The sequence below is a fragment of the Eptatretus burgeri genome, chromosome 7, assembly GCF_056783735.1.
Source record: "Eptatretus burgeri isolate ZD-2024b chromosome 7, Ebu_testis_v1, whole genome shotgun sequence".
NCBI lineage: Eukaryota > Metazoa > Chordata > Myxini > Myxiniformes > Myxinidae > Eptatretus > Eptatretus burgeri.
This window is the reverse complement of record NC_140967.1, coordinates 49,804,676-49,829,914: the sequence shown is the minus strand read 5'-3', so window position 1 is coordinate 49,829,914 and position 25,239 is coordinate 49,804,676. Positions and strand designations below refer to the sequence as shown.

At 46.3% G+C, this 25,239-nt stretch overlaps 1 protein-coding gene across 9 annotated transcripts in view; it reads right to left on the bottom strand.

Moving 5' to 3' along the window:
• RBM39 (RNA binding motif protein 39) overlaps window positions 1-25,239 on the bottom strand; it is a 177,491-nt gene that overhangs the window by 3,905 nt on the left and 148,347 nt on the right. For all 9 annotated transcript variants that reach the window (XR_015060075.1, XM_085888419.1, XM_085888418.1 and 6 more), the window contains 4 exons: window positions 12,621-12,686; window positions 12,226-12,430; window positions 8,571-8,721; window positions 1,645-1,750 (listed from right to left, as the gene is read on the bottom strand). Coding sequence is in view for 8 of the 9 variants with exons in the window: in XM_085888419.1 (XP_085744545.1) it covers window positions 1,645-1,750; window positions 8,571-8,721; window positions 12,226-12,430; window positions 12,621-12,686 (528 nt within the window). In the remaining variant the exon portion in view is untranslated. The remainder of the gene's footprint in view (window positions 1-1,644; window positions 1,751-8,570; window positions 8,722-12,225; window positions 12,431-12,620; window positions 12,687-25,239) is intronic.

Sequence of the window (25,239 nt, the reverse complement as noted above, 5' to 3'; positions counted from 1 at the left end):
CACTTAACGACGGGGTTACGTTCTGAGAAACACGTCGTTAAGCGAACATCATTTTTTTTTTTCGTTTTCGAACATCGTACTGACACAAAACTACACACCAAGGCTATATGGTGTAGCCTATCGCTCCTCGGATACAAACCTGTACAGCATGTTACTGTACTGAATACTGTCGGCAATTGTAACACACATCCAAGAGAGACGGAAGACACATTAGATTTACCTCTGTGCTGTTCATGACGGCCATCGGTGTTGTTGGCAGCAGCTTACAATCTCCTCTCACATCGATTATAGAAAGATGAATAAATAGCATTTGGATTTTATAAATACGTAATCATTGCATCGATGTTATAATTTATAAATGAAGAAACAAGCTCCTGTCAATTGTGATATATATTTTCGGAACAGTGTGATTGTTTTAAAAACATAAAAAGCTTCACCAAAAAGAAATTTGTGTTTTAATTTCGACTGTAGCAACGATTTATTGGCGGAATTCTTCAATTCAAAGGTAATTTACTTGCTGGAAGGTAAAAGTGCAAACATTGGTTCAGTTTGAAAGCCGATTTCCTTGAATCCCGATTTAGCACGACCCTGCTTTTTTCGCGATGACATTTTATGGACCTCAACGATCGCATTGTAACAGTGCCACACTGTCGTTTATTATCATTATGAAGTATTATGTACTGTACAGCGTACATAATTGTACGTGCTATTTTTATACGACTGGCAGCGCTACATCACTCGGCGATAGAAATTTTTCAGCTACATTTTTTTTTTCAGAGCTGGCAGATCCGTCGTATATGCGATCCGTCGTTGCCCGGAACGTCGTAAAGTGGCGCATGACTGTATAAATATTAAAAAAAAATACAATAATATCAATGATGTTTGCCACAAGGATGATATCTGGGTTAAGTTTGTGACAGTCTCAAATAAATGGAAACCTGCTTGACCTTCAAAGAAATCAAAGACCACTTCTGTTGATTTTACAATGCAGTTCAGATTGATGGCCTCTGTCTTCAACTCCCTCCTTTCTGGTCTTGCATATTCCATGCTTAGTTGTCCCTCCCCCCCCCCAAACACAACACACAACCCCCTTCAGGTTTTTGCAGGCTACACATTGTCCGCAGGTAAACCACTTTGAGCGAAACTCCCAAAATCCAGACTCCACCTCCCCTCATTTGTTCCTCCCTCCCACATGGAAACAACTTCCTCAGTCTCTTCAATTCCATTCTTCCCTGCAAGGTTCCAAGACCATTGTTCACCTCCTTAGGTCATCCCCTATCCATAACCACAATATTTTTTGCAACTAACTTTCCCCAAGCCCACCCTTTCCTTTACAGGTTATTGAGTTTTATTTTTCTTCTCTTTCTACCATCTTTTCGATTTATTTGTTCCATTGTTTTTTAATTCCTGGTTTTCCCTTCCTGTTCTTCAAGAACACTTCTTGCAGTGTTTGAGCTTGCCTCCAGCTTGTTCTCCCACATATTCCCTGATTGACTTTGTATGCAAAAAAAATAAAATTCTCAAAGGTAAGTGAATTGTCAAGACATTATTGGAAGGTGCATTTGTACCAAAAACTGCAATGACTTACAAATCAAGAAATCAAGAAGATACCACTGCACAGAAAATGTAATCATAGGAACTTACCTGTGGAGAGTTTTTGTCCACAAAGATGTGAACCACACCTCCATGCTTGTTGCATTCTTCAATGACATCATCCCTTATTTCTTGGTCCCAATTTGGTTCTGACTCTCTGAAAAAATGAAAAGAATAGAAAGATACAGGTTAAATCAGGTTAAATGATCTGCTGTGCACCAGGAAAAGAAAATCCAAGATTTTAAGTTCAGTCGAACTTCATCAACTGCAAAAAGATTCAATGATATTGCATCCTCCAAGGGGAATGACTCCAATTTAATCAAAATAAAAAGCAATTGCAAATCCGATTCAATTTCTCACTTCACATCCTCATCTGGAAAAGATGGACAGTTGAGCGGAAAACTTCGGCCGACTTCAGGGAAAATCATTGGAAAATCCCCCATCCTGCCACTGGAGTTGACAAATGTCCAAACCAATGCAAATCGCTCTTCCATGACCCTCAATTTTGTTTGCAAATAAAAAATTAAATAAAAATTAATGGCCAACCAGAGATGCCGTGGGAAAACATGATTAATATTTCATTTTTAAAGACGACGGGATCCAATGGGGAAAGGAACAAGGTCAGAATTATTACAATAATGCAGAACAAAATTGAACACTTTGTACATGGACAACCGCACATACAAGTACCGTTTGAAACATCCTCACATCTCGTTTCATTTTGAACTCGTGTTTCACTCGCAATGAATAGTTATGGATCGGGTTCACAACCCTTAACCGACCACTCAAAGTTTTTTTTCCAAGAGACACACTTGCAAGCATCTGTGTTGCGCTCAAAGAGCAAGGCAGTTGGGAGCTTGAGTGCCAAGCGAACTGGTTCATCAGATGTACACACACAGGTTAAAAACAAACAAAAAAAAAACGTTTTAAGAATAATATGAATATAACAGAGAATAACTCAGTTTCTGCACCAGCAACAGCTGTACACAAACTTCACAAATAGCATCACATTTGCAAAGCAATCAAAACACAGATAAAGATAATTTAGCCCATCATGCCTGAGCAAACAGCGAGATCCAAGCACAACCAATGGATGCAGGTAAAGCCAATTACAGGGTTGAAGCCAGGGCCATTGGCAAATGATTGGTCTTTTCAAGCATTACCATTCTGTATTTAACATCCACTAAATGCAGACAGGACAGCAAGCTTTATGTCTCCATGAGGAAGACGTGCTGTGATGCAGAACCTCCTGCTTGTGCTGTACAGGAATGAGTTTTAATGGAAAATCAAACCCACAAGGACACTTTGAATGATTTTGCCTAAATGTATGGCAAAAATGAACTTCCAAATGCTAACCTGTTGATGCAAACTATTTGGTTGGAATTTGGTAGTTGAAAAATGAACTCCCAAATGCTAACCTGTTCATGCTAACTATTTGGTTGGCATTTAGTAGTTCAAAAATGAACTCCCAAATGCTAACCTGTTGATGCTAACTATTTGGTTGGCTTTTGGTAGTTCAAGAATGAACTCCCAAATGCTATCTTGGCATAGTTCATTTCTATTATCTGAAAATAAAATAACTGGATGAGTACATACATACACTTGAAGACACCATTGATGACACTTGCAACCTCTGCCAGGCCACTCCACACAACACACAATAGAAAACATTATGGAAGACTGCAGGGCCCTGACTCCAAGGCAAGAGCAGAACATCTTAAATGTGACAGATCTCTGGGTCACTCCTGTAAGATCGATTAGTTATCGCCACACCACGGGCCTGTTTGAGCTACTCAAGAATAACAAAGAGAGCAATCAGAGATTGCAGACCATCGCCAGGACTTGTGTTTTGTGGACTTTGTGTCGTTTTGTGAAGTGTATTTTGTGTGGTGTTTGTGTACTGGTGTGTTGCGTAATTAATTGGACACATAACTGGAACTAATACTTTACAACTGCTGGCAGTGATGACCGGGTACCAAAACGTCCCACTTTGATTGGACACTTGATCCTGACCCATGACGTTTGGTATTCAATTGAATTCAAAATGGTATTAAAATAAATTCAATTCAAATCAAATGGAAGACCAAATAGTACAGTCCTGCATTAGAATCATGAGAAGGAACCCGAACAAGAAAAAAAAACAAAGATCAAATCATTAGGAGGAACCTTGATAGGATTCAGGTTTCAGCTGCTACTCCTCTTTCCTCAAACCTACACAGGCACAGCCAAGTGAGCCTTATTTTAAAAAATAACAAAATAAAAGTTTTTTTTTTTAAATTACCCCCGGTTGGGGGTGACGGTCATCTCTGAAGCTCTGTAGATCCAAATTTGAAGACACGTGACTCGATAACCAGGACAAATTTAAAAAACCGGCACGAGCAAATTTAGATATTGTTCCATATTATCAGAATCCGAAGAAATTTCGAAGATCGGATCACAAACGGCGGAGGAGATAGATTTTGAAAATAGACGATTTCGCAACTTTGGAGTGGCCTTGACCTTGACCATCACTCGTGTCAAAAGTCATACCATCGTGCATCACTCATCAACTCCTACCTACATACCAAGTTTCATCAAGATCAGGCAATTTTTTTTTGACCGTATCACATAGACGATTTTTCCAACTTTGAAGACACGTGACTCAATAACCAGGACGAATTTTAAAAAACCGGCCTGACCAAATTTAGATATTGTTTCATATTATCAGAATCCGAAGAAATTTCGAAGATCGGATCACAAACAGCAGAGGAGATAGATTTTGAAAAGGGACGATTTTGCAACTTTGGAGTGACCTTGAACTAGACCTTCAATCGTGTCAAAAGTCATACCATCGTGCATCACTCATCGACCCCGACCCGCATACCAAGTTTCATCAAGATCGGGCAAATTTTTTTTTGACCGTATCACATCGACGATTTTTCCAACTTTGAAGACACGCTACTCGATAAACAGGACAAATTTTAAAAAACTGGCCTGACCAAATTTAGATATTGTTCCATATTATCAGAATCCAAAGGAATTTCGAAGATCGGATAATAAACGGTGGAGGAGATAGATTTTGAAAATGGACGATTTCACAACTTTGGAGTGACCTTGACGTTGACCTTGACCTTCAATCGGGTCAAAGGTCATACATCCCTCATCGACATCGATCCACATACCAAATATCAAGAAAATCGGAAGAAAAAAATGGGGACGTACGTACGGACATTGAGACAGGTTTTATTAGGTCCTAAAAATTCAAAAAAAGAACATTAAAAAAAAAAATTCTGGCTGCCAGACCATGCGTTCAATCATGTTGAAATTTAAAACATAATTGTGTAATTTCACGTCAATCGATGAAGTGTTTCAAGAAATAAATATTTTTTTAAATTCTCAATCAAATATGGCTGCTGGACCATGTGACTGATTAATTATTCGTGAACACCCTGGCATCCCCATGGCTTGGGGAACATTTGTGTAAAGTTTCCCCTCGATCTGTCCAGCCGCACTGGAGAAGAATATTTTTTATAGGTTTTAGGGTAAATCCAATATGGCTGCCAAACCATGTGACCAATGACGTCAAAGGTGTGAATGTTTTGTTCCTCATGGATAGGCCCGGTCATACCTGTAAAATTTCGCTTCGATCTGTTAAACTGTTTCAAAGAAGATTTTTGAAGGTTACAAAAAAAATACATTAAAAAACCCCCCAATATGGCTGCCAAACCACGTGACTGATGACGTCATCAATTTTGGTTCTGTGAACCAATTTATTGGTCCCGAGATGACCCACAAAAATTTTCATACTGATCGGATGTAGTGTTCTATGTATGCAATTATGACATCATAATGAAGGCACTGATGACATTAAAAAAAAAAAAATTTACATTTATTCCCCATGTGGAACATTTGCCATGTGCCAAGTTTCAATTTTTTTCCTTGGTGTGGTTTTAGAGATCTAGAGGTCCAAAGTATTTCCATTTTTCCAAAATGGCTACTACACCATGTGACCTATGACACCACAATTATCATTCGAACAATCTACATGAGTAGTTGCTCCTGTGATGAAAATGTCGTATCAGTCCAACAAGCGGTTGTAGAGAAAAATACTCGCATTCTGTGTGGATGGACAAACAGACAAACAAAAATCAGTGAGTGACACTTGGTGGAGCACATACCTCAGCCAAGCTGAACAGTTTACATTTTGTATTCCACCGATAGGTTGGATCTGAATTCAGACCTGAACCAAAATCAAATCGGCTTTTTCTTGTCACCTACCCAACTTATCCACCTAGTTTTGTCATAACCCGTCCACAACTTTTTGAGATATCATGCGATACATAGTTTGTGGCTCCATCTCTCAATGGTGAAGAATCACTGAAAAAAAATTCCCATATCTGATTCGAATCGCACCAAAATTGAATTAATTCGTCCTCGTCACACACCCAACCTGTACACAAAGCTTCTGTGGAATCCATCGATAACTTTTTGAGATAATGTGCTTTATATCGTTTTTGGCCCTCTCAATGGTGCAGAATCACTTGAAAATTTCTCGAATCCGTATCCGGATTCAGACCTTAAACAAAATCAAAACAATTAGTCCTTTTCACACACACAACATGTCCACCCAAGTTTCATCCGAATCCATCCACAACTTTTTGAGATATCATGCAATATCGTTTTTACTCCCATCTCTCAATGGTGAAGAATCAGTTTAAAATCAAGAAATTCTCATATCTAGATCTGGATTCAGATCTTCACCAAAATTCAATCAATTCTTCAAAGTGGCATTCCCAAGCTGTCCAACAAGTTTCATCGGAATTCATCCACAACCTTTTGTGATTGTGCACTATATATCGATTTTGGCCCCATCTCTCAATGATGAAGAATCACTTGAAAAATTATTGGATCGAGATTCAGATTCGGATCTTCACCATAATTGAATCAATTAGTCCTTGTCACACACCTAACCTGTCCATCAAGTTTTGTCCGAATCCGTTCATAACATTCTGAGATATTGAGCTATGTATCGTTTTTGGCCATCTCTCTCAATAGTGAAGAATCACTTTGAAAATTCTCAGATCAGGATCCAGATCTTCACCAAAATTAAGCGTTGCTGCCTTTGGTCAGTCACCTACAGTGGGGAGAACAAGTATTTGATACACTGCCGATTTTGCAGGTTTTCCCACTTACAAAGCACGTAGAGGTCTGTAATTTTTATCAGAGGTACACTTCAACTGTGAAAGACGGAATCTAAAACAAAAATTCTGAAAATCACATTGTATGATTTTAAAATAATTAATTTTCATTTTATTGCATGAAACAAGTATTTGATCACCTACCAACCAGTAAGAATTCTGGCTCTCACAGACCTGTTAGTTTTGTCTTTAAGAAGCCCTCCCATTCTCCACTCATTACCTGCATTTAACTGCACCTGTTTGAACTCGTTATCTGCATAAAAGACAGCTGTCCGCACTCAATCAATCAGACTCCAACCTCACCAAAATGGGCAAGACCAGAGAGCTGTCTAAGGACATCACGGACAAAATTGTAGACTTGCACAAGGCTGGGATGGGCTACAGGACAATAGGCAAGCAGCTTGGTGAGAAGGCAACAACTGTTGGCGCAATTATTAGAAAATGGAAGAAGTTCAAGATAACAGTCACACTCCCTCAGTCTGGGGCTCCATGCAAGATCTCACCTCGTGGAGCCTCAATGATCATGAGAGGTGAGGGATCAGCCCAGAACTACACGGCGGGACCTGGTCAATGACCTGAAGAGAGCTGGGACCACAGTATCAAAGAAAATCATAATTAACACACTACGCCGTCATGGATTAAAATCCTGCAGCGCACGCAAGGTCCCTCTGCTCAAGCCAGCGCATGTCCAGGCCCGTCTGAAGTTTGCCAATGACCATCTGGATGATCCAGAGGAGGAATGGGAGAAGGTCATGTGGTCTGATGAGACCAAAATAGAGCTTTTTGGTTTAAACTCCACTCGCCGTTTGGAGGAAGAAGAAGGATGAGTACAACCCCAAGAACACCATCCCAACCGTGAAGCATGGTGGTGGAAACATCATTCTTTGGGGATGCTTTTCTGCAAAGGGGACAGGACGACTGCACCGTATTGAGGGAAGGATGTATGGGGCCATGTATCGCGAGATCTTGGCCAACAACCTCCTTCCCTCAACAAGAGCATTGAAGATGGGGCGTGGCTGGGTCTTCCAGCATGACAACGACCCGAAACACACTGCCAGGGCAACTAGGAAGTGGCTCCGGAAGAAGCATCTCAAGGTCCTGGAGTGGCCGAGCCAGTCTCCAGACCTGAACCCAATGGAAAATCTTTGGAGGGAGCTGAAAGTCTGTGTTGCCCAGCGACAGGCCCGAAACCTGAAGGATCTGGAGAAGATCTGTATGGAAGAGTGGGCCGAAATCCCTGCTGCAGTCTGTGCAAACCTGGTTAAGAACTACAGGAAACGTCTGATCTCTGTAATTGCAAACAAAGGTTTCTGTAACAAATATTAAGTTCTGTTTTTCTGATGTATCAAATACTTATTTCATGCAATAAAATGCAAATTAATTATTTAAAAATCATACAATGTGATTTTCAGGATTTTTGTTTAAGATTCCGTCTTTCACAGTTGAAGTGTACCTATGATGAAAACTACAGACCTCTACGTGCTTTGCAAGTGGGAAAAACTGCAAGATCGGCAGTGTATCAAATACTTGTTCTCCCCACTGTACATACACAAAAAATATTCAGAACGATTGCTTGTAAACTGTGGCCAAAAATCGTGTGACAAACAGATAGAGACAGACCAACATAATGGGCAAAAAAGTAACGGGCCCAAATGCAATAACCTCTTTTCTGGCGAAGGTAACTATGTGAGCACTTTGGTCCAGCAAACGAGAGAAACATTCAAACTTTTGGTGTTGTCATTTCTTTCACCGAGTAAATTAAAATCAGACAGACAAACATGACTTGTGGGTGCATCTCACGTTTGTGGAGTAAAGAGGTTCGAGAGTTGGATGCACTGAGTAGCAAGTGTCGGCAAGGTCATCTCCAATGCAGGGTTGAGTGCCACCGCACCCAATGTTCCACTCATCTGCAAGGCTTGCTGAGCAGCCATGGGTATCTGCAGCCCAGTACCTGTACATATCCAATTGCAGAGCATGTTATCAAGTGAAAAAGGCTTTTAAAAGTGATCAAGCCAAAATCTACAGAAAACTACATGGGCCAGAATATTTAAACCCTCACCCCATCTCGCTAATACTGGGTTCATGGTCGGGTTGGCGGCGACTAAAACTGTCTCCCCCACCAAGCTTCCTGGCGAAGAGGGTGTATGGATAAGGACACCCAGCAAGATTGAAAACAAAACCTGTCAAATCGGAGAAGCTCCTTGTGAGCCAACGGCCATCCATTTCTGGTGCCCAACCGTGTCTGTGGGCGTCCTCCTGCAGTTGGGTACCTCTCTTGGAGGTTGGTGGCAAGATTTTCACTCCGGCAACCGTAAAACACACAAAACACAGAAAGAAAACTGAAAACCCATTCCGTGGGAGTACCTCCTGTGCGGCTGCCCTTTGCAGGGCAGATCACCAGATGATGGGATTGGAGCAAAACCCATTCCGTGGGAGTACCTCCTGTGCACTGCTGCCCTTCGCAGGGCAGCTCACCAGATGGGATTGGAGCAAAGCCTTAGGGACCCCCATTCTTTTATAAGAGGAAAAGCACGGGGTAACCTTCCTGGGTCGGATTGGGGGGGAGGGGTGTGAAGATGTCATGCACCAGACGGCATCACCTCGGGATAACCTGAGGTGGTCCCTTCGGGTGGGTGCCTGGAATGTCCTATCCCAAAGAGAGGATGATCACATGTCTTTGCTATCATCTCAGATCCAGTGTTTGAACATCGGTATTGCAGCACTCTCTGAAGTTTGGAGACCAGATAGTGGTGAGATCATGGTGGATGGTTACACCTACTTCTGGTTTGTTCGCTCTGATGGTTACCCTACCCATGCGGTTGCTGTCGCTGTGTCCAATAAGCTGACTCCCATGATAATTGAAGTAATACCGTGCAATGAGCGTATTATGAGACTGAAGATTCATCACTCCTTGGATGTCATTTCCATGATCTCTGTATATGCTCCTGAGGCGAGCGATCTCACTGTGAAGGAGGCATTCTATGCCGCGCTCGAGTCTGGTTGATCGGTGCCCCAGGCGACATACTGTTCTCGTCTTGGAGGATTTGAATGCATTGACGAGAACTGATAGGGATGGTCGTGAGACGTGTTGGTCCCCATGGGTCTGGAACTGTGAACTATATTAGCACCAAGTTCCTCGACTTTGCAAGAAGTCATGGACTTAGGGTGGCTAGTTCATGGTTTCAGCACCAACCAGCTCATCGCTGGACCTGGTATTCCAGTGTTTTGGGGAATCCTGAAGAGTTGTGGAATGCTGTCAAGATAACCATCCTTGATGTTGTCAGTGGATGTCTTGGAACCCAACATCAGGTGAAGAATGTCTCCCAAGGGACACTGGATACCATTCAAAAGAGTCGCAGGGCTAGACTTAATGGCAGAGCTGAGCTGTTCAGAGAGATGAGATGTAAAACTGCACAAGCAATGAGGGCAGATAACGAGGCCAATGTGCGAGAAATCTGCGAAGGGGTAGAGCATCACCTGTGGTCAAGTGATTCTCGTCCTGCTTACAGAGGAATTTGTGGATTGCGTTCTTCCAAAAATGTCAAAGCAGAGGGTGGTGAACTCTTGACAGTGGAGTCCGAAGTGAGGGCACGCTGGACCAGCCACTTTGAGCGGCTGGACCAGGCTGATCCACCAGCTGCTGCGTTGGACATCAGGGGTGTAACTATCCCTAATGCTGACCCTCCAATCAACTGTGAACCACCTTACTTTGTGGAAACATGCTGTGGTGAACCATTTGAAAGGGGGGTAAAACTCCTGGGATCTGAGGCTTCCATTTTGAACATCTCAAGGCTGATAGAAATGCTGCACTCATGTCATTGCATGCAGTTCTGTGCTCTGCCTGGAACACAGAGATCATCCCAACTGAATGAAAGAGGGGCCTTGATATCCCTCTCTGGAAAGAGAAGGGTATTTGCCAGGACTGCAACAGCTACCGAGGGATGACGCTGCGCTCAGTGCCGGGCAAGGTCTTTGCTCGGATAATTCCTGATCGGGTTCGCCACCATCTGCTTGAGCACAAGCACCCAGAGCAGTCGGGCTTTACACCAAAGAGATCAACGATTGACCATATCCTTGCTCTTCGGGTCCTCACCCAATGCATACAAGAGTTTCGGCAGGGGCTGTTAGGTCTTCACGGGCTGCCACCAAAACAGATCAATCTGATTTCTGAACTATACAATGGTACTGAGAGTGCTGTGAGGTGTGGTGTTTCCAACACCGACTTTATTTTCAGTCGTTACTGGAGTTTGTCAGGGGTATGTATTGGCCCCCACAATGTTCAGCACTTATATGGACTGGATTCTGGGTGGGATATCGGAGAGATCAAATAGCAGTGCATCGTTTGGGAATGTCAAGATCCCTGACCTTGATTTCGCAAATGATCAAGTCATCTTTGTGGAGAAGCTGGATATCCTTAGGGGGCCGTCAAGGCACGGAATGAGGAGTCGAAGTCGCTGGGATTACGTTTTCCTTGATCAAAACTAAGGGTTAGGGTTAGGCTTTCAATAACATCATGCATGCTGCTATCTTGTCTGTATAGTACCCGTTTGTGGCGAGGATGTTGAGGTCACGGAGAGATTTACTTACCTTGGCAGTAACATTCATGTCTCTGCTGGCTGTGAGCCAGAGGTCAACAGACGTCTGGGTCGGGCCTGGGGAGTCATGGAGTCACTGGATCATGAGGTATGGCGCTGTTGGTATCTATATAGGATGAAGAAAGTCCGAGTCCAAGTCATTGGTGCTTCCAGTCTTGCTCTTCGGATGTGAGGATTGAACTCCGACCAGGGATCTGAGACAGAGACTTAACTCCTTCGGTACCATGTCTCTTCGGAGAATCCTTGGATATCGCTGGTGCCGAGAAAGACTCAGATAAGATTTGTTACATGTATAGTCTGTGAGCGGCAGCTGCAGCTGTATCGATGTATGGCTCGTTTTCCTGACACTGATCCTGCTTACCAGATTCTCTAAGCGAGGGAGCCTCGTGAGTGGAGGAGGCCAACGGGCTGACCATGTGCTTCGTGGTTGATCAGCATCTCAAGGAGATTGGGATGGGCCAGGTATCTGCCTGGGGGGTGGCCAGACAGGGGCCCCTGGAGTACCAGCAGAAAGTGGACACAGCGACACGCTGCTCCGACGCATGCTGCCATACATGACCATATTCCCCCCACACCCACATCCACGACTGTTTTTGCCTTTCCCCTACATGCCCACTACCTACCCTCTTCTTCTCTCCCATATTCTCTCCCCTTGAAGCTGTCTCACCCTTCTACATGCATATGTAATTTTGATGATTCTTTATCCCTCATGGCTTAAACTATGAATGACTGTGCAAAAGAAATTCTTCGTAGATAACTACTGGCCAATTACATGACCTCAGGAATTATAAAATTTCCAACAAAATAGTTGCATTTTTTTTTCTTCACACATAATTTAAGGCATACAGTTGCACACGTACCCTCAGCGAGCTTTGCCATAAGCTGCAGGCGTCCTGTATTGCCCAGGTCGATACCGGTTCGTTCCAATTCCTCATTGTCCAGAAAAGAGCTAGCTGCTGTGCCATCAGCACGATCGGTCACATGGCCCACTTTCATAGGTCGACCAGCAAGGTGAAATCCATTTAGCTGTTCCAAAGCCTTTTTTGCACATTCTGCATCTGAGAACTGCTCACAATGCACCCAAAAGGCAGAAGAGACAGAAACAGCACTTGTGGTATTTGCCAATACCTCCAAAAACAAAAGCACAACTTTCTCCATCATAGGTCTATTCGGAAGCAGAAACACTCGAAAGTAACACTACCTAACCACATCCATTAGTGTCTAAACAGTGGAAAAGTGAACACAAGACACGTACCGTGATGAATCCATATCCTTTCGATCGACCAGTATCACTGTCCATCATGAGCTGACAATTTTCTATCTGCAGAAGAGAAAAATGCAAAGCAGGCTTTCAATCAGAAACTTAAATCAGAGTGCTGTAATTTGGTCAACAGCACAGCCACAAATCACCACTACCCCACTCCCAAACTGAGTCATCAGCAAAAACTCGGTCCGGATCCAGCTATGAAATTTTGGCCAAATATTTGCAGGATTGCAGTCATCTGACTCGAACCTCAGATGAGTCCACATTGCATGAAGCATATGTAATTCGATCGCATGAGGGAAGGCATGGCATGAATCTAAGCTGCAGCGCCCGATTACAGTTTTCGTACTTGCATGCATTAGCTGATATTACAATTGTTTAGACTCCTTTTCTCTCCACTTCAATAGTTTACACTTATTAAATTCATTGGGTCTCGCTGGCTAAGAACCTATGCAAGGGTTCCATTGTTGATGAGGACCCTGGCGAGGCATGATGCCCGGTGTGCTGCCCTGCCACTCTGCATTCCAAATGAACCCGGTATCGACGAAGAAAGGCCCTCAATCTGGTTCGAAGCATCTCAGCCATTTTGCCAGTGTGATCGCTGTGACATAAATGAAGCATCCTCGGTGTTACAATGTAACAGCGGTCACACCATCCAAGACGCTCCGAACTGGATTTTCGACCTTTCTTCGCCGATATACTGGGTTCAATTGCAGGGATCATACAGGCAATTTCCAGTCTGTCACATTTTGTCATGTCACAAAAAAATCGTTTTGTCAAATAGAAAGTCCATTTTGTCACATATATTTTGGGGTTTTAGATGCACAGATTAGACAAGCTAGGATCACTTTTTAACATTCTTTTAATGCCAAACAACTCAACATTCTCGTAATTGCACGTCGCTCATTCTGTAATACTGTTACGAATCTGGCAGCCATGAGCACACAACAGCCAGAGTCCTTATAGATCAGTTATATCGGTAAGTATGTGTTTCTAGGTAGGGTCCCGTCCTATGTTTAATGGGTGATTAAATGTTCATGCGCTGCGGAGTTATTTTGATAATCAGGGTTTTCTTTTACATTTTTACATCACTTACAACAATAACAACACCTTCGCTCCATCCTGACGCCATAACGCTCACGGTGGGCGGAGTTCAAGAAGGACTTGGCCAATCTGTCGACCAATCAGAGAGATGCGAGCAAGTTTGTCGTCGGTCAGCCAATGAGAGCCAACACAGGACAATATTACTCCTCTTCCTGTTTGAGGGGCGGTCCGCCGTGACGCCCACCACGCCCCCCCCCCCCCGGGTCCAATCAGCGGACTTGGCGTACCTTTTGGCCAATCACGGGGGCGACGAGCGCATTTGCGCACCAAAAACCGTCCAGTGAGGGAGAGCGGGTCGGAGGAGGCGGCTCCTCCCCTCTGGAGAAGTGAATAATTGTTCGGCATGATCCGACTGGTGGGGAGTTGGTTTTTGGCTGCCGGATCGTCCCGGATCGCCTGGCCTTGCCTGCTGGCGCTCGCTGCCGTCCGCCCTCGCGCTGGTTGACGTCTGCCTTTCACCCTCCGTCCCTGGTATTTGGAGTGGCATCGTGGTTGTGGGTTCGTGTCGCGCCGGTCCAGGACGTCGAAGACCACATGAGGTGGACAGGTCCAAGATAGCTCTGGTTTCCAGCTCATCATCCCTCGAGCTGGAAACCTTCAATAAAGACCCGACGGGGTCCATTTCTTTGGTTGTGTGTCTGAGTGTGGGCCCGTCTCGAAGTAGAATCGTTAAGTGCTTGCGTTATTGTACATTGGAATATATTCGGTTGTAATCTGCTCTTTGTCTCCCTTCCCGGTTTTTTTGCCCATTATTGTAAAATAAATCCCCTCTTGGTGAATGTCCCAGCTCGTCCTTGTCCTTTCTATAATTGGTTTGCCGCGCTGCGAACGGGGATTAGGAGGTCCCATTGCTGCCGTAATCGTGCGATCGGCCCGGAAGGATTCTGGTACTCTCCGCTCGGGTACGACTCGGATCCGACTCGGTAACGGTCCGCATCGTGCAGATCCTGCCAAGGGTGAAATTCTCCGGTAGTTTGGACAACGTGGGTATTTAGGTAAATTGAAATTGGCAATTAACCCTATCCCATGTGGTCGACCTATTGGCGATCTTCAGTCCGATAAGGGACCCATGACCTTTCGGATTTATCAGAAGGGTGCGACCTAAATTCCGGGTGTTCGGTGGAGCCGACTCTACTGCTCCATCAAGCAGGCGTGCTCGCCACCGAGACCCGGCCCCACAACAATACCGGGGTACCAGTTCATCGGAAAGCTAGGGAGGAAAGTGCTATTTCTTTTTCTTCACGTTATTCAGTTCTTTATTGGCCCCATCTAGCATTTTTTGGCATTCTGGATGGTAGCATTCGCAGCCGCAACTTTGGTGACTAAGTTCTCAGATTCTCCCTTCACTGCATTGTCGAGCATCGTCATGCCCTCTGCCAACAGTGCTTCAGCTCTCCTTTTCTTGGCCAGAATTTGAACCTCCTGCTGAGAGTCATTCGGAGCAGCTGCTTCTGCTGGTCGTTTTGTGGCCCGTCTCTCCCGTTCAATTCACGTCATATACGCCGACCTTGCTTTCCGAGTGTTTGGAGAGATTTGATAACAAACCACAGATGCTGCCTTATTCGGAGGAACTGATATCATATACGAACTTACTGTCCCGCAGTCCATTGATGCGAGGCATAGTGAGCCGGGTGCGATGAGATGTGAGCAATAGTTTGTTCTTACTGAACCCCCTCTCAACATCAGCATTGGCATGATTCAATGTGAGGGCTATCTAAACCAATGTCATCAGATTGGCGTATTTCAACTGACCACTAGGTCTTTTCATATTGCCGACTCTGTACCAGTACACATCAACTCTTCCATTGACATTTCCCGCATTGGCGTGGGTGTTGTCCTCATCCGAATCTTCGTCTTCGGAAGTGCTGACCTGTGGATTATCGGTATACCAATCTTCCGGTATGTCCTCGCTAGAGTACTCCAACCACTCATCAGATACTGCGTCAATTATATCTCTCGAGAACATTTTGATGCCAACGGCAGTCATGGACTTAGGGTGGCTGGTTCATGGTTTCAGCGCCCGCAAGCTCATCGCTGGACTTGGTATTCCAACGCTGGCGGTGTGGCAAAGGAGATTGACCATGTCCTCATTGACAGTCGTTGGAGGATGATCCAGAACTGCAGGGTCTACCGGAGTGCTCAGTTCCTCAATACTGACCACAGGCTTGTTGTAGCAACTCTAAAGCTGCACCTTAAATCCTGGAGAATGGTACCATCCCAGCCTAGGCTGGATGTTGCCAAGCTCAGGGATGAGAGAGTAGCTGAGGAGTTTGCGAACAGGCTGAGTGGACACTTGGGGGTCTGGGTGCTTTGGGGGTCCTGAGGAGTTGTGGAGCACCTTCAAGACCACCGTCCTTGATGTTGCCGGTGGATGCCTTGGAGTTCACCGCAGGGCAAAGAAGAATTTTGTCTCTCAAGGGACACTGGATACCATTGACCAGAGTCGCAGGGCCAGGCTGAATGGCAGAGCTGAGCTGTTCAGGGAGCTGAGGCGTAAAACTGCACGTGCACTGAGGGTGGACAAGGAGGCCTATGTGCGAGGAATCTGTGAGGGGGTAGAGCATCACCTGTGGACAGGTGATTCTCGTCCCGCTTACAGGGGAATTCGCGCATTACGTTCATCCAAGCCCATCCCTCGGAGCACTGCAGTTCGAGCAGAGAGGGTAGGCTCTGACAGAGGAGTCTGAAGTGAAGGGCCCGCTGGGCCGGTTACTTTGAGCGGTTGTACCAGGCTGATCCCCCAGCTGTCGAGTTGGACGTCAAGGGTGTTACAATCCCTGTTGCTGAGCCTCGAATCAACTGTGGTCCACCATCGCTTGTGGAAACACGGGTTGCGGTGAACCAGTTGAAACGGGGCAAAGCTCCAGGGATCTGTGGCATCCATGCTGAACTTCTCAAGGCTGGTGGAAATGCTGCACTCGTGTCGTTGCATGCAGTTTTGTGCTCTGCCTGGAACACAGGCATCATCCCAACTGACTGGAAGAGGGGCCTTGTTGTCCCTCTCTGGAAAGGGAAGGGTGATCGCCAAGACTGCAACAAACTACCGAGGGGTGACGCTGCTCTCAGTGCCGGGCAAGGTCTTTGCTCGGATAATTCTTGATAGGGTTCGCCACCATCTGCTTGAGCACCAGCGTCCAGAGCAGTCAGGCTTTACACCAAAGAGGTCAACCATTGACCGTATCCTTGCTCTTCGTGTCCTCACTGAACGCAGACGAGAATTTCGAGACGGGCTGTTTGCAGCCTATGTTGTTCTCTGTAAAGCTGTTCGATTCAGTGAATCGGGATGTCCTCTGGAGGATTCTTGGTCTTCGTGGGGTGCCACCGAAACTGATCGATCTGATGTCTGAACTCTACTCTGGTACTGAGAGTGCTGTGAAGTGTGGTGGTACCGCCTCTGACTTATTTCCAGTTGTTACTGGAGTTCGTCAGGGATGTGTACTTGCCCCCACACTTTTCAACACTTGTATGGACTGGATTTTTGGGAGGATGTCGGAGAGATCAAGTTGCGGTGCATCGTTTGGCAATGTCAAGATCTCGGACCTTGATTTTGCAGATGATGCAGTCATCTTTGCGGAGACTTTAGACATCCTCTTGGGGCCCTCGAGGTGCTGAATGAGGAGTCGGAGCCGTTGGGATTACGGATTTCTTGGGTCAAAACAAAGATCCAGGCTTTCGGTGACATCTTGGATGCTGCTGTCCTGTCTGTGTCTGTTTGTGGTGAGGATGTTGAGGTCGTGGATAGATTCACTTACCTTGGCAGTGATATTCATGTCTCCGCAGGTTGTGAGCCGGAGGTCAATAGACGTCTGGGTCGGGCCTGGGAGTCATGGATTCACTGGATCATGGGGTGTGGCGCTGCCGGTACCTGTGCGGGAGGACGAAAGTCCGAGTCTTCAGGTCCTTGGTACTTCCAGTCTTGCTCTATGGGTGCGAGACTTGGACTTTGACCAAGGATCTGAGACGGAGACTTAATTCCTTTGGTACCAGGTCTCTTCGGAGAATCCTTGGCTATCGCTGGTCGGATTTTGTGTCCAACGAGCGGTTGCTGAGAGAGACTCGGATGAGATTTGTTACCTGCATAGTCCGTGAGCGTCAGCTGCGGCTGTATGGACATGTGGCTCGTTTTCCTGACGCTGATCCTGCTCACCAGATTCTCTCAGCGAGGGAGTCTCATGAGTGGAGGAGGCCAGTGGGCCGACCACGTGCCTCATGGTTGCAGCAGGTTGACCATCATCTCAAGGAGATGGGGATGGGCCTGGCATCTGCCTGGGGGATGGCCAGACGGAGGCCCCTGGAGTACCGGCGGAAAGTGGACGCAGCGACGCGCTGTTCTGGCACATGCTCCCATACCTGACCTGACCTGGCAACGTGCTTGATGGCTTGCTTAGCTGATTCTGACTGCCGAGCTAAAGGATGAAGAACTTGTAGGTCATGCAAGGGCTGGTTGTCCATTGGGAATGTTTTGAGGAGTTTACCGATCGCCTCTGAATAAAACAGTTTGGCTCTCTTAAAGAAATCCAGATAACTCCCCTCGGATATCCTTTTGGATTCTCTCATGGCTTTTATCTCCCGTGAAGCCGCTTCTCTGATGTCCACTTTTGGAAGCCAGACATCACGATTCGTTAGATCGATGCTTCCAAGTTTCTTTCTAGTCTTTCGACCAATAGCTCCTTCGGTCAAGGCACGTCGCATCAGCGATAGGATCAGTGTGTTCATTTCATCGTAGAGAATGTGGATGAGCAGGCCCTCACTCTGTATCAACTTATTGAAACGGTTGAACATGGACAGGACGGATTTCATGAATAGCAGTTCACATTTGAGAAGCTTGCTACTCAAAACACCGCATATCCTCTTGGTTCTGTCGTTCTTTCTCTCTTTGTCAGTAAGAGTTCTGAGAAAATACTCTGTCAAAGCCGGAAGTTGCTCCATCAGTCTTTCTGTGACGTCTTCCAATGTCGTCCATCGCAAAGACACATGGCGGAGAAAGACATGTCCTTTAATGCCCTTGGATTTCTGCACAGCCTCATAGTCTTCTCTCCTCGTAGTTGAGTATTTGAAAAGACAGAATACGTCAATACCTATAGATTCGATCTCAGAGCCAAATTTTTTGAATACACAAGAAAAGGCGTTGTGGCTTTTGTGCAAGGTGCACTTGCCAATATTGATCATTTTCGGATTGATCTCTTCCATAGCCTTTTTCTTCAGAGATTTCATGACATTCGGTCCATCGGAGGAAATTTGCAGCAACTTGTCATGGTACAAACCACTGAGAGATCGAAGAATGTTGTCCTTGAGTTTAGTAGCATCAGCATGACCCATCTCAAATGACTCCAGATGTTCTACATGAACACGATCACTCTTTGCTGGCCAGTAATGGACGATCACATCGAACTGTCTCCAATGTTTAGCAGTTGTTGCCTCATCAACATGAATACTGTATGTTGGAGCAAAGTTCCTAATTTCATTTTAAATTAGAGTATGCATATACAGCCCCATTCCATGCGAAACTACGTACGCTGTCTTGTCTGAAGCGCATTGGAACTCCTTCGCGGTCTTCGAGTCAGGAAACAAGCGAAGAAACATAGCGATCATAGAATCTGAGAGTCTAAAGGACAAATTATTCACTGAAACATTGGCACACCACATCGTTTCCGCATAGGTCACATTGTTATTTAATTAAGCTCTGCTTTTGCCAGTCTTCCCGTCCATCGTCAGCACCCGTGCTGCCACTAGCAAAACAGGTCTGTATATTCCTCTGCTTATCCACGAGTCGCTTCAATTTTCGATCATCACCCAAATTGTTTTGTCTTCGCTTGATATGTGTACCAGTCTTGGAATGACGGATAAGCTGGTCCTTCCCCCTCTGAGCAATGCTCACGATCTCCTGACAAAGAAGACAGCGGATTGTCGTGGGGTTTTACCCAGTTTTGTATAGGGTCTTGATTGAGTCCTCCCCATCCAACATGGACACTTTGAAGGCGGTGTTCCTTTTACTCATGATCAACAGCTGAAAAAAACCAGAAACCGTCGTGAGGCCTGACAAAATAATTATATGTGGTCATATAGTGTACTTCAACCACAAATTAAGTGTAACACCCATAATAAGGTTCAGCAATTATTGTTGAGCTGAGCACACAACAGCCATGAGCACACATCCTCTTGGTTCTGTCATTCTTTCTCTCTTTGTCAGTAAGAGTTCTGAGAAAATACTCTGTCAAAGCCGGAAGTTGCTCCATCAGTTTTTCTGTGACGTTTTCCAATGTCGTCCATCGCGGTGTTTTGAGGAGTTTGGATATCGCTTATCATTATAGTAAAATAAATGTGCTGAGGTTAATTTGAGCGGTTGTACCAGGCTGATCCCCCAGCGGTCGAGTTGGACGTCAAGGGTGTTACAATCCCTGTTGCTGACCCTCGAATCAACTGTGGTCCACCTTCGCTTGTGGAAACAGGCTGCGGTGAACCAGTTGAAACGGGGCAAAGCTCCAGGGATCTGTGGCATCCATGCTGAACTTCTCCAGGCTGTTTTTGGTGCGCAAATGCTCTCGTCGCACCCGTGATTGGCCAAAAGGTGCGCCAAGTCCGCTGATTGGACCGGGGAGGGGGGGCGTGGTGGGCGTCACGGCGGACCGCCCCTCAAACAGGAAGAGGAGTAATATTGTCCTGTGTTGGCTCTCATTGGCTGACCGACGACAAACTCGCTCGCATCTCTCTGATTGGTCGACAGAGACGCCAAGTCCTTCTTGAACTCCGCCCACCGCGAGCATTATGGCGTCAGGATGGAGCGAAGGTGTTATTGTTGTAAGTGATGTAAAAATGTAAACGAAAACCCTGATTATCAAACCCTGGCGATTAAACTGTCTCCCCCACCAGGTTTTCTGGTGAGGAGGGTGTTTGGATATGGACACCCAGCAGGATTAAAAACAAAACCTGTCAAAGGGCAGAGGAGCTCGTTGTGAGCCAACGGCCATCCATATCTAGTGCCCAACTGTGTCTGCGGACATCCTCCTGCAGTTGGGTTACTTTTTTATTAGGAGGTTGGTGGCAGGATTTGCACTCCGGCTACCATAAAACACAAAAAAATCTGAAAACCCACTCCGTGGGAGTACCTCCTGCGCAGCTTCCCTTCGGATGACGGGATTGGGGCAAAGCCTTCGGGACCCCCAATCTTTGATGAAAGGAGGGAAACCACGGGGTAACATCCCTGGGTCAGATTGTGGGAGAGTGTGTCGGAGTGGTGCTGAGGTGTCGTCCACCAGATGGCGGTCCCTTCGGGTGGGTGCCTGGAATGTCCTTTCCCTAAGAGAGGATGATCACCTGTCTCTGTTATCATCTGAACTCAAGCGTTTGGACATCGGGATTGCAGCTCTCTCTGAGGTTCGGAGACCGGATTGCGGCGTGATAATGGCGGGTGGTTACACCTACTATTACACAAGAATTTTGTCTCTCAAGGGACACTGGATACCATTGACCAGAGTCGCAGGGCCAGGCTGAATGGCAGAGCTGAGCTGTTCAGGGAGCTGAGGCGTAAAACTGTACATGCACTGAGGGTGGACAAGGAGGCCTATGTGCGAGGAATCTGTGAGGAGGTAGAGCATCACCTGTGGACAGGTGATTCTCGTCCCGCTTACAGGGGAATTAGCGCATTGCGGTCATCCAAGCCCATCCCTCGGAGCACTGCAGTTAGAGCAGAGAGTGGTAGGCTCTTGACAGAGGAGTCTGAAGTGAAGGCCCACTGGGCCGGTTACTTTGAGCGGTTGTACCAGGCTGATCCCCCAGCGGTCGAGTTGGACGTCAAGGGTGTTACAATCCCTGTTGCTGACCCTCGAATCAACTGTGGTCCACCTTCGCTTGTGGCAACACGGGCTGCGGTGAACCGGTTGAAACGGGGCAAAGCTCCAGGGATCTGTGGCATCCATGCTGAACTTCTCCAGGCTGGTGGAAATGCTGCACTCGTGTCGTTGCATGCAGTTTTGTGCTCTGCCTGGAACACAGGCATCATCCCAACTGATTGGAAGAGGGGCCTTGTTGTTCCTCTCTGGAAAGGGAAGGGTGATCGCCAAGACTGCAACAACTACCGAGGGGTGACGCTGCTCTCAGTGCCGAGCAAGGTCTTTGCTCAGATAATTCTTGATAGGATTCGCCACCATCTGCTTGAGCACCAGCGTCCAGAGCTGTCAGGCTTTACGCCAAAGAGGTCAACGATTGACCGTATCCTTGCTCTTCGTGTCCTCACCGAACGCAGACGAGAGTTTCGGCAGGGACTGCTTGCAGCTTATGTTGATCTCTGTAAGGCGTTCGATTCAGTGAATTGGGATGTCCTCTGGAGGATTCTTGGTCTTCGTGGGGTGCCACCAAAACTGATCGATCTGATGTCTGAACTCCACTCTGGTACTGAGAGTGCTGTGAAGTGTGGTGGTACCATCTCCGACTTATTTCCAGTTGTTATTGGAGTTTGTCAGGGGTGTGTACTGGCCCCCAAACTTTTCAGCACTTGTATAGACTGGATTTTAGGGAGGATGTCGGAGAGATCAAGCTGCGGTGCATCGTTTGGGAATGTCAAGATCTCAGACCTTGATTTTGCAAATGATGGTCATCTTTGCGGAGACTTTAGATATCCTTTTGGGGGCCCTCGAGGTGCTGAATGAGGAGTCGGAGCCGCTGGGATTACGGGTTTCTTGGGTCAAAACTAAGTTCCAGGCTTTTGGTGACATCTTGGATGCTGCTGTCCTGTCTGTGTCTGTTTGTGGAGAGGATGTTGAGGTCGTGTAGAGATTCACTTACCTTGGCAGTGATATTCATGTCTCTGCCGGCTGTGAGTCAGAGGTCAATAGACGACTGGGTCGGGCCTGGGGAGTCATGGATTCACTGGATCACGGGGTCTGGTGCTGCCGGTACCTGTGCGGGAGGACGAAAGTCTGAGTCTTCAGGTCCTTGGTACTTCCAGTCTTGCTCTATGGATGCGAGACTTGGACTCTGACCAAGGATCTGAGACGGGGACTTAATTCCTTTGGTACCAGGTCTCTTCGGAGAATACTTGGCTATCGCTGGTCGGATTTTGTGTCCAACGAGCGGTTGCTGAGAGAGACTGGGATGAGATTTGTTACCTGCATACTCCGTGAGCGTCAGTTGCGGCTGTATGGACATGTAGCTCGTTTTCCTGACGCTGATCCTGCTCACCAGATTTTCTCAGCGAGGGAGTCTCATGAGTGGAGGAGGCCAGTGGGTCGACCACGTACCTCGTGGTTGCAGCAGGTTGACCATCATCTCAAGGAGATGGGGATGGGCCTGGCATCTGCCTGGGGGATGGCCAGACGGATGCCCCTGGAGTACCGGCGGAAAGTGGACGCAGCGACGCGCTGTTCTGGCACATGCTCCCATACCTGACCCTGACCTGAATTATTGTTCAATCGATATGTTCTTTCGTGTTATTGATGAAAAACATCAGTCTGGGTGTTGTTGTGCAGAAATTACCGAAACATGTGAGCAGCAGACTAACGTCAACTGATAAAGCAAATTCTGAGCACAAAACATCATTAGAATTCAAGGACCACAAAAATGCTCCTAATTACATAATGTATCTCTATTTCCTGCTTTGTACTATTTCTACATAATGCCCCCACTTTTCGAGGATGACCGTTCCATCTAAAGCCCTTACACACGTTGGCTGGAACCGAGACTCGACAGCCATCCAATTTCGGTCCCAGATTAATCTGAGCAATTTTATGTTGTGGTCCTTAATTTCCATGCATTTGGTGTCAGACATCGAACATACCTGTTTTTAGTCCAGGAATCTGCACAATAAGCGTAAATGTTCAGCTTTGAATGATAGGAGGCGTAGTGATGAAATAGTTGCGAGGCTGACGGTCAGGTCTCTAATTAACATGGTTACACACAGCATAGTCTATCACTCTTGTCCAGTTTAATAACATTCCTTTCTAAAAAGGAATACTTGTAACCAAGAACCGTTTTAGCTCCAGGAGTTTCCCGTTCCGGTGGAAGCAAAAAGTATTATTAACTGAACAGTGTTATATTAATGCAAAGAAGTCTGCGGTATAAGTGATAAACAAAGCGCAAAAATGAAAAAACAGAAACTGTGACATCAGTTATAACAAAGCGCAAAAATGAACAAAACTTGACGTGAGAATGTGTTGATCTTACCGCTCACCTTGCTGATGGTGACCACCGATAAAAAGTTTGCTCTCGAAGGAAAGTCATCGTGAAATTGTTGTGGGCCGGGTATCGGCGACGAGCACGACCGCGAGGTGGAGCAGTAGAGTCGGCTCCACCGAACACCCGGAATTTATAGGTTGTCACCCCGGATAACTCTTGAGCCAACGGGTCCCTTATCGGACTGAAGATCGCCAATAGGTTGACCGCATAGGATAGGGTCGATTGCCAATTTCAATTTACCTAAATACCCACATCGTTCAAACTACCGGGGAAATTCACCCTCGGCGGAGCGCGAGTCCAACGAGCCAGTAGCGTGCCCGAACCGTGCGTTACCGAGCGGATGGTTACGGAGATCCATCGATCCAAATGCCCAATTTGCACTTCCAAATTTCCCAAAACGCACCGTGCAAAGCCAATGAAGGAAAGGACGAGGACGAGCTGAAACATTCAACAAATGGATATTTATTTACAATAGAGTGGGAGGGGAACACATGAAGGGCAGAGTTATACCGACGAAGCAATGCAAATAATGTACAGCAAAAGCACTTAACAATTTATACTTATAGACAGGGCCCCAGACACAGACACAGACACAGACACAGACACAGACACAGACACAGACACACACACACACACACACACACACACACACACACACACACACACACACACACACACACACACACACACACACACACACACAGATGGACCTCGAGGTCGTCGACGTCCTGGGTCGGCGGAACTCGAACCCGCAACTCGTTGCCGCTGCGAACGCCGGGTACGGTGGACAGCGTCGGGCTCCCGCACACTCCTCCGGCATGCAACGAGACCAGAGCCAGAGCCAGTGACGAGACGAGATCAGACCAGTGCCAAGATCGAACGGAGAACCAGAACATGCCAGTGAGCAGACGGAGCGCAAAATGTTTGTTCTCTGTTCCTTAGTCCTCTTTCGGGCGCGGTTCGCTTGTGCGTGGCCTGCGCCTATTGGTCGACCGTCGGCGAACTCGCTCGCATCTTCCTGATTGGGCGAGAGCGACGTCAGATCCTTGTGAACTCTGCCCACGTATGTGCTGACACACACATAGGCAATGGCGTCGGTGTGAAGAAGCGAGGTGAAGGCGAGTTGTTGTAGTTATAAGGGGTGTAAAAATGAAAGAAAACCCTGACTATCAAAATAACTCCGCAGAGCATGAACATTTAATTACCCATTAAACAAGGGAAAGGGAGCTTTCTATCCACATTAACTTATCGAAATAACTAAGCTGTGGGGACCTGAATGTCTGTGTGCACAAGGCTTTCACATTCGTAACAATATATCTGGTACAAAGCTGGCACG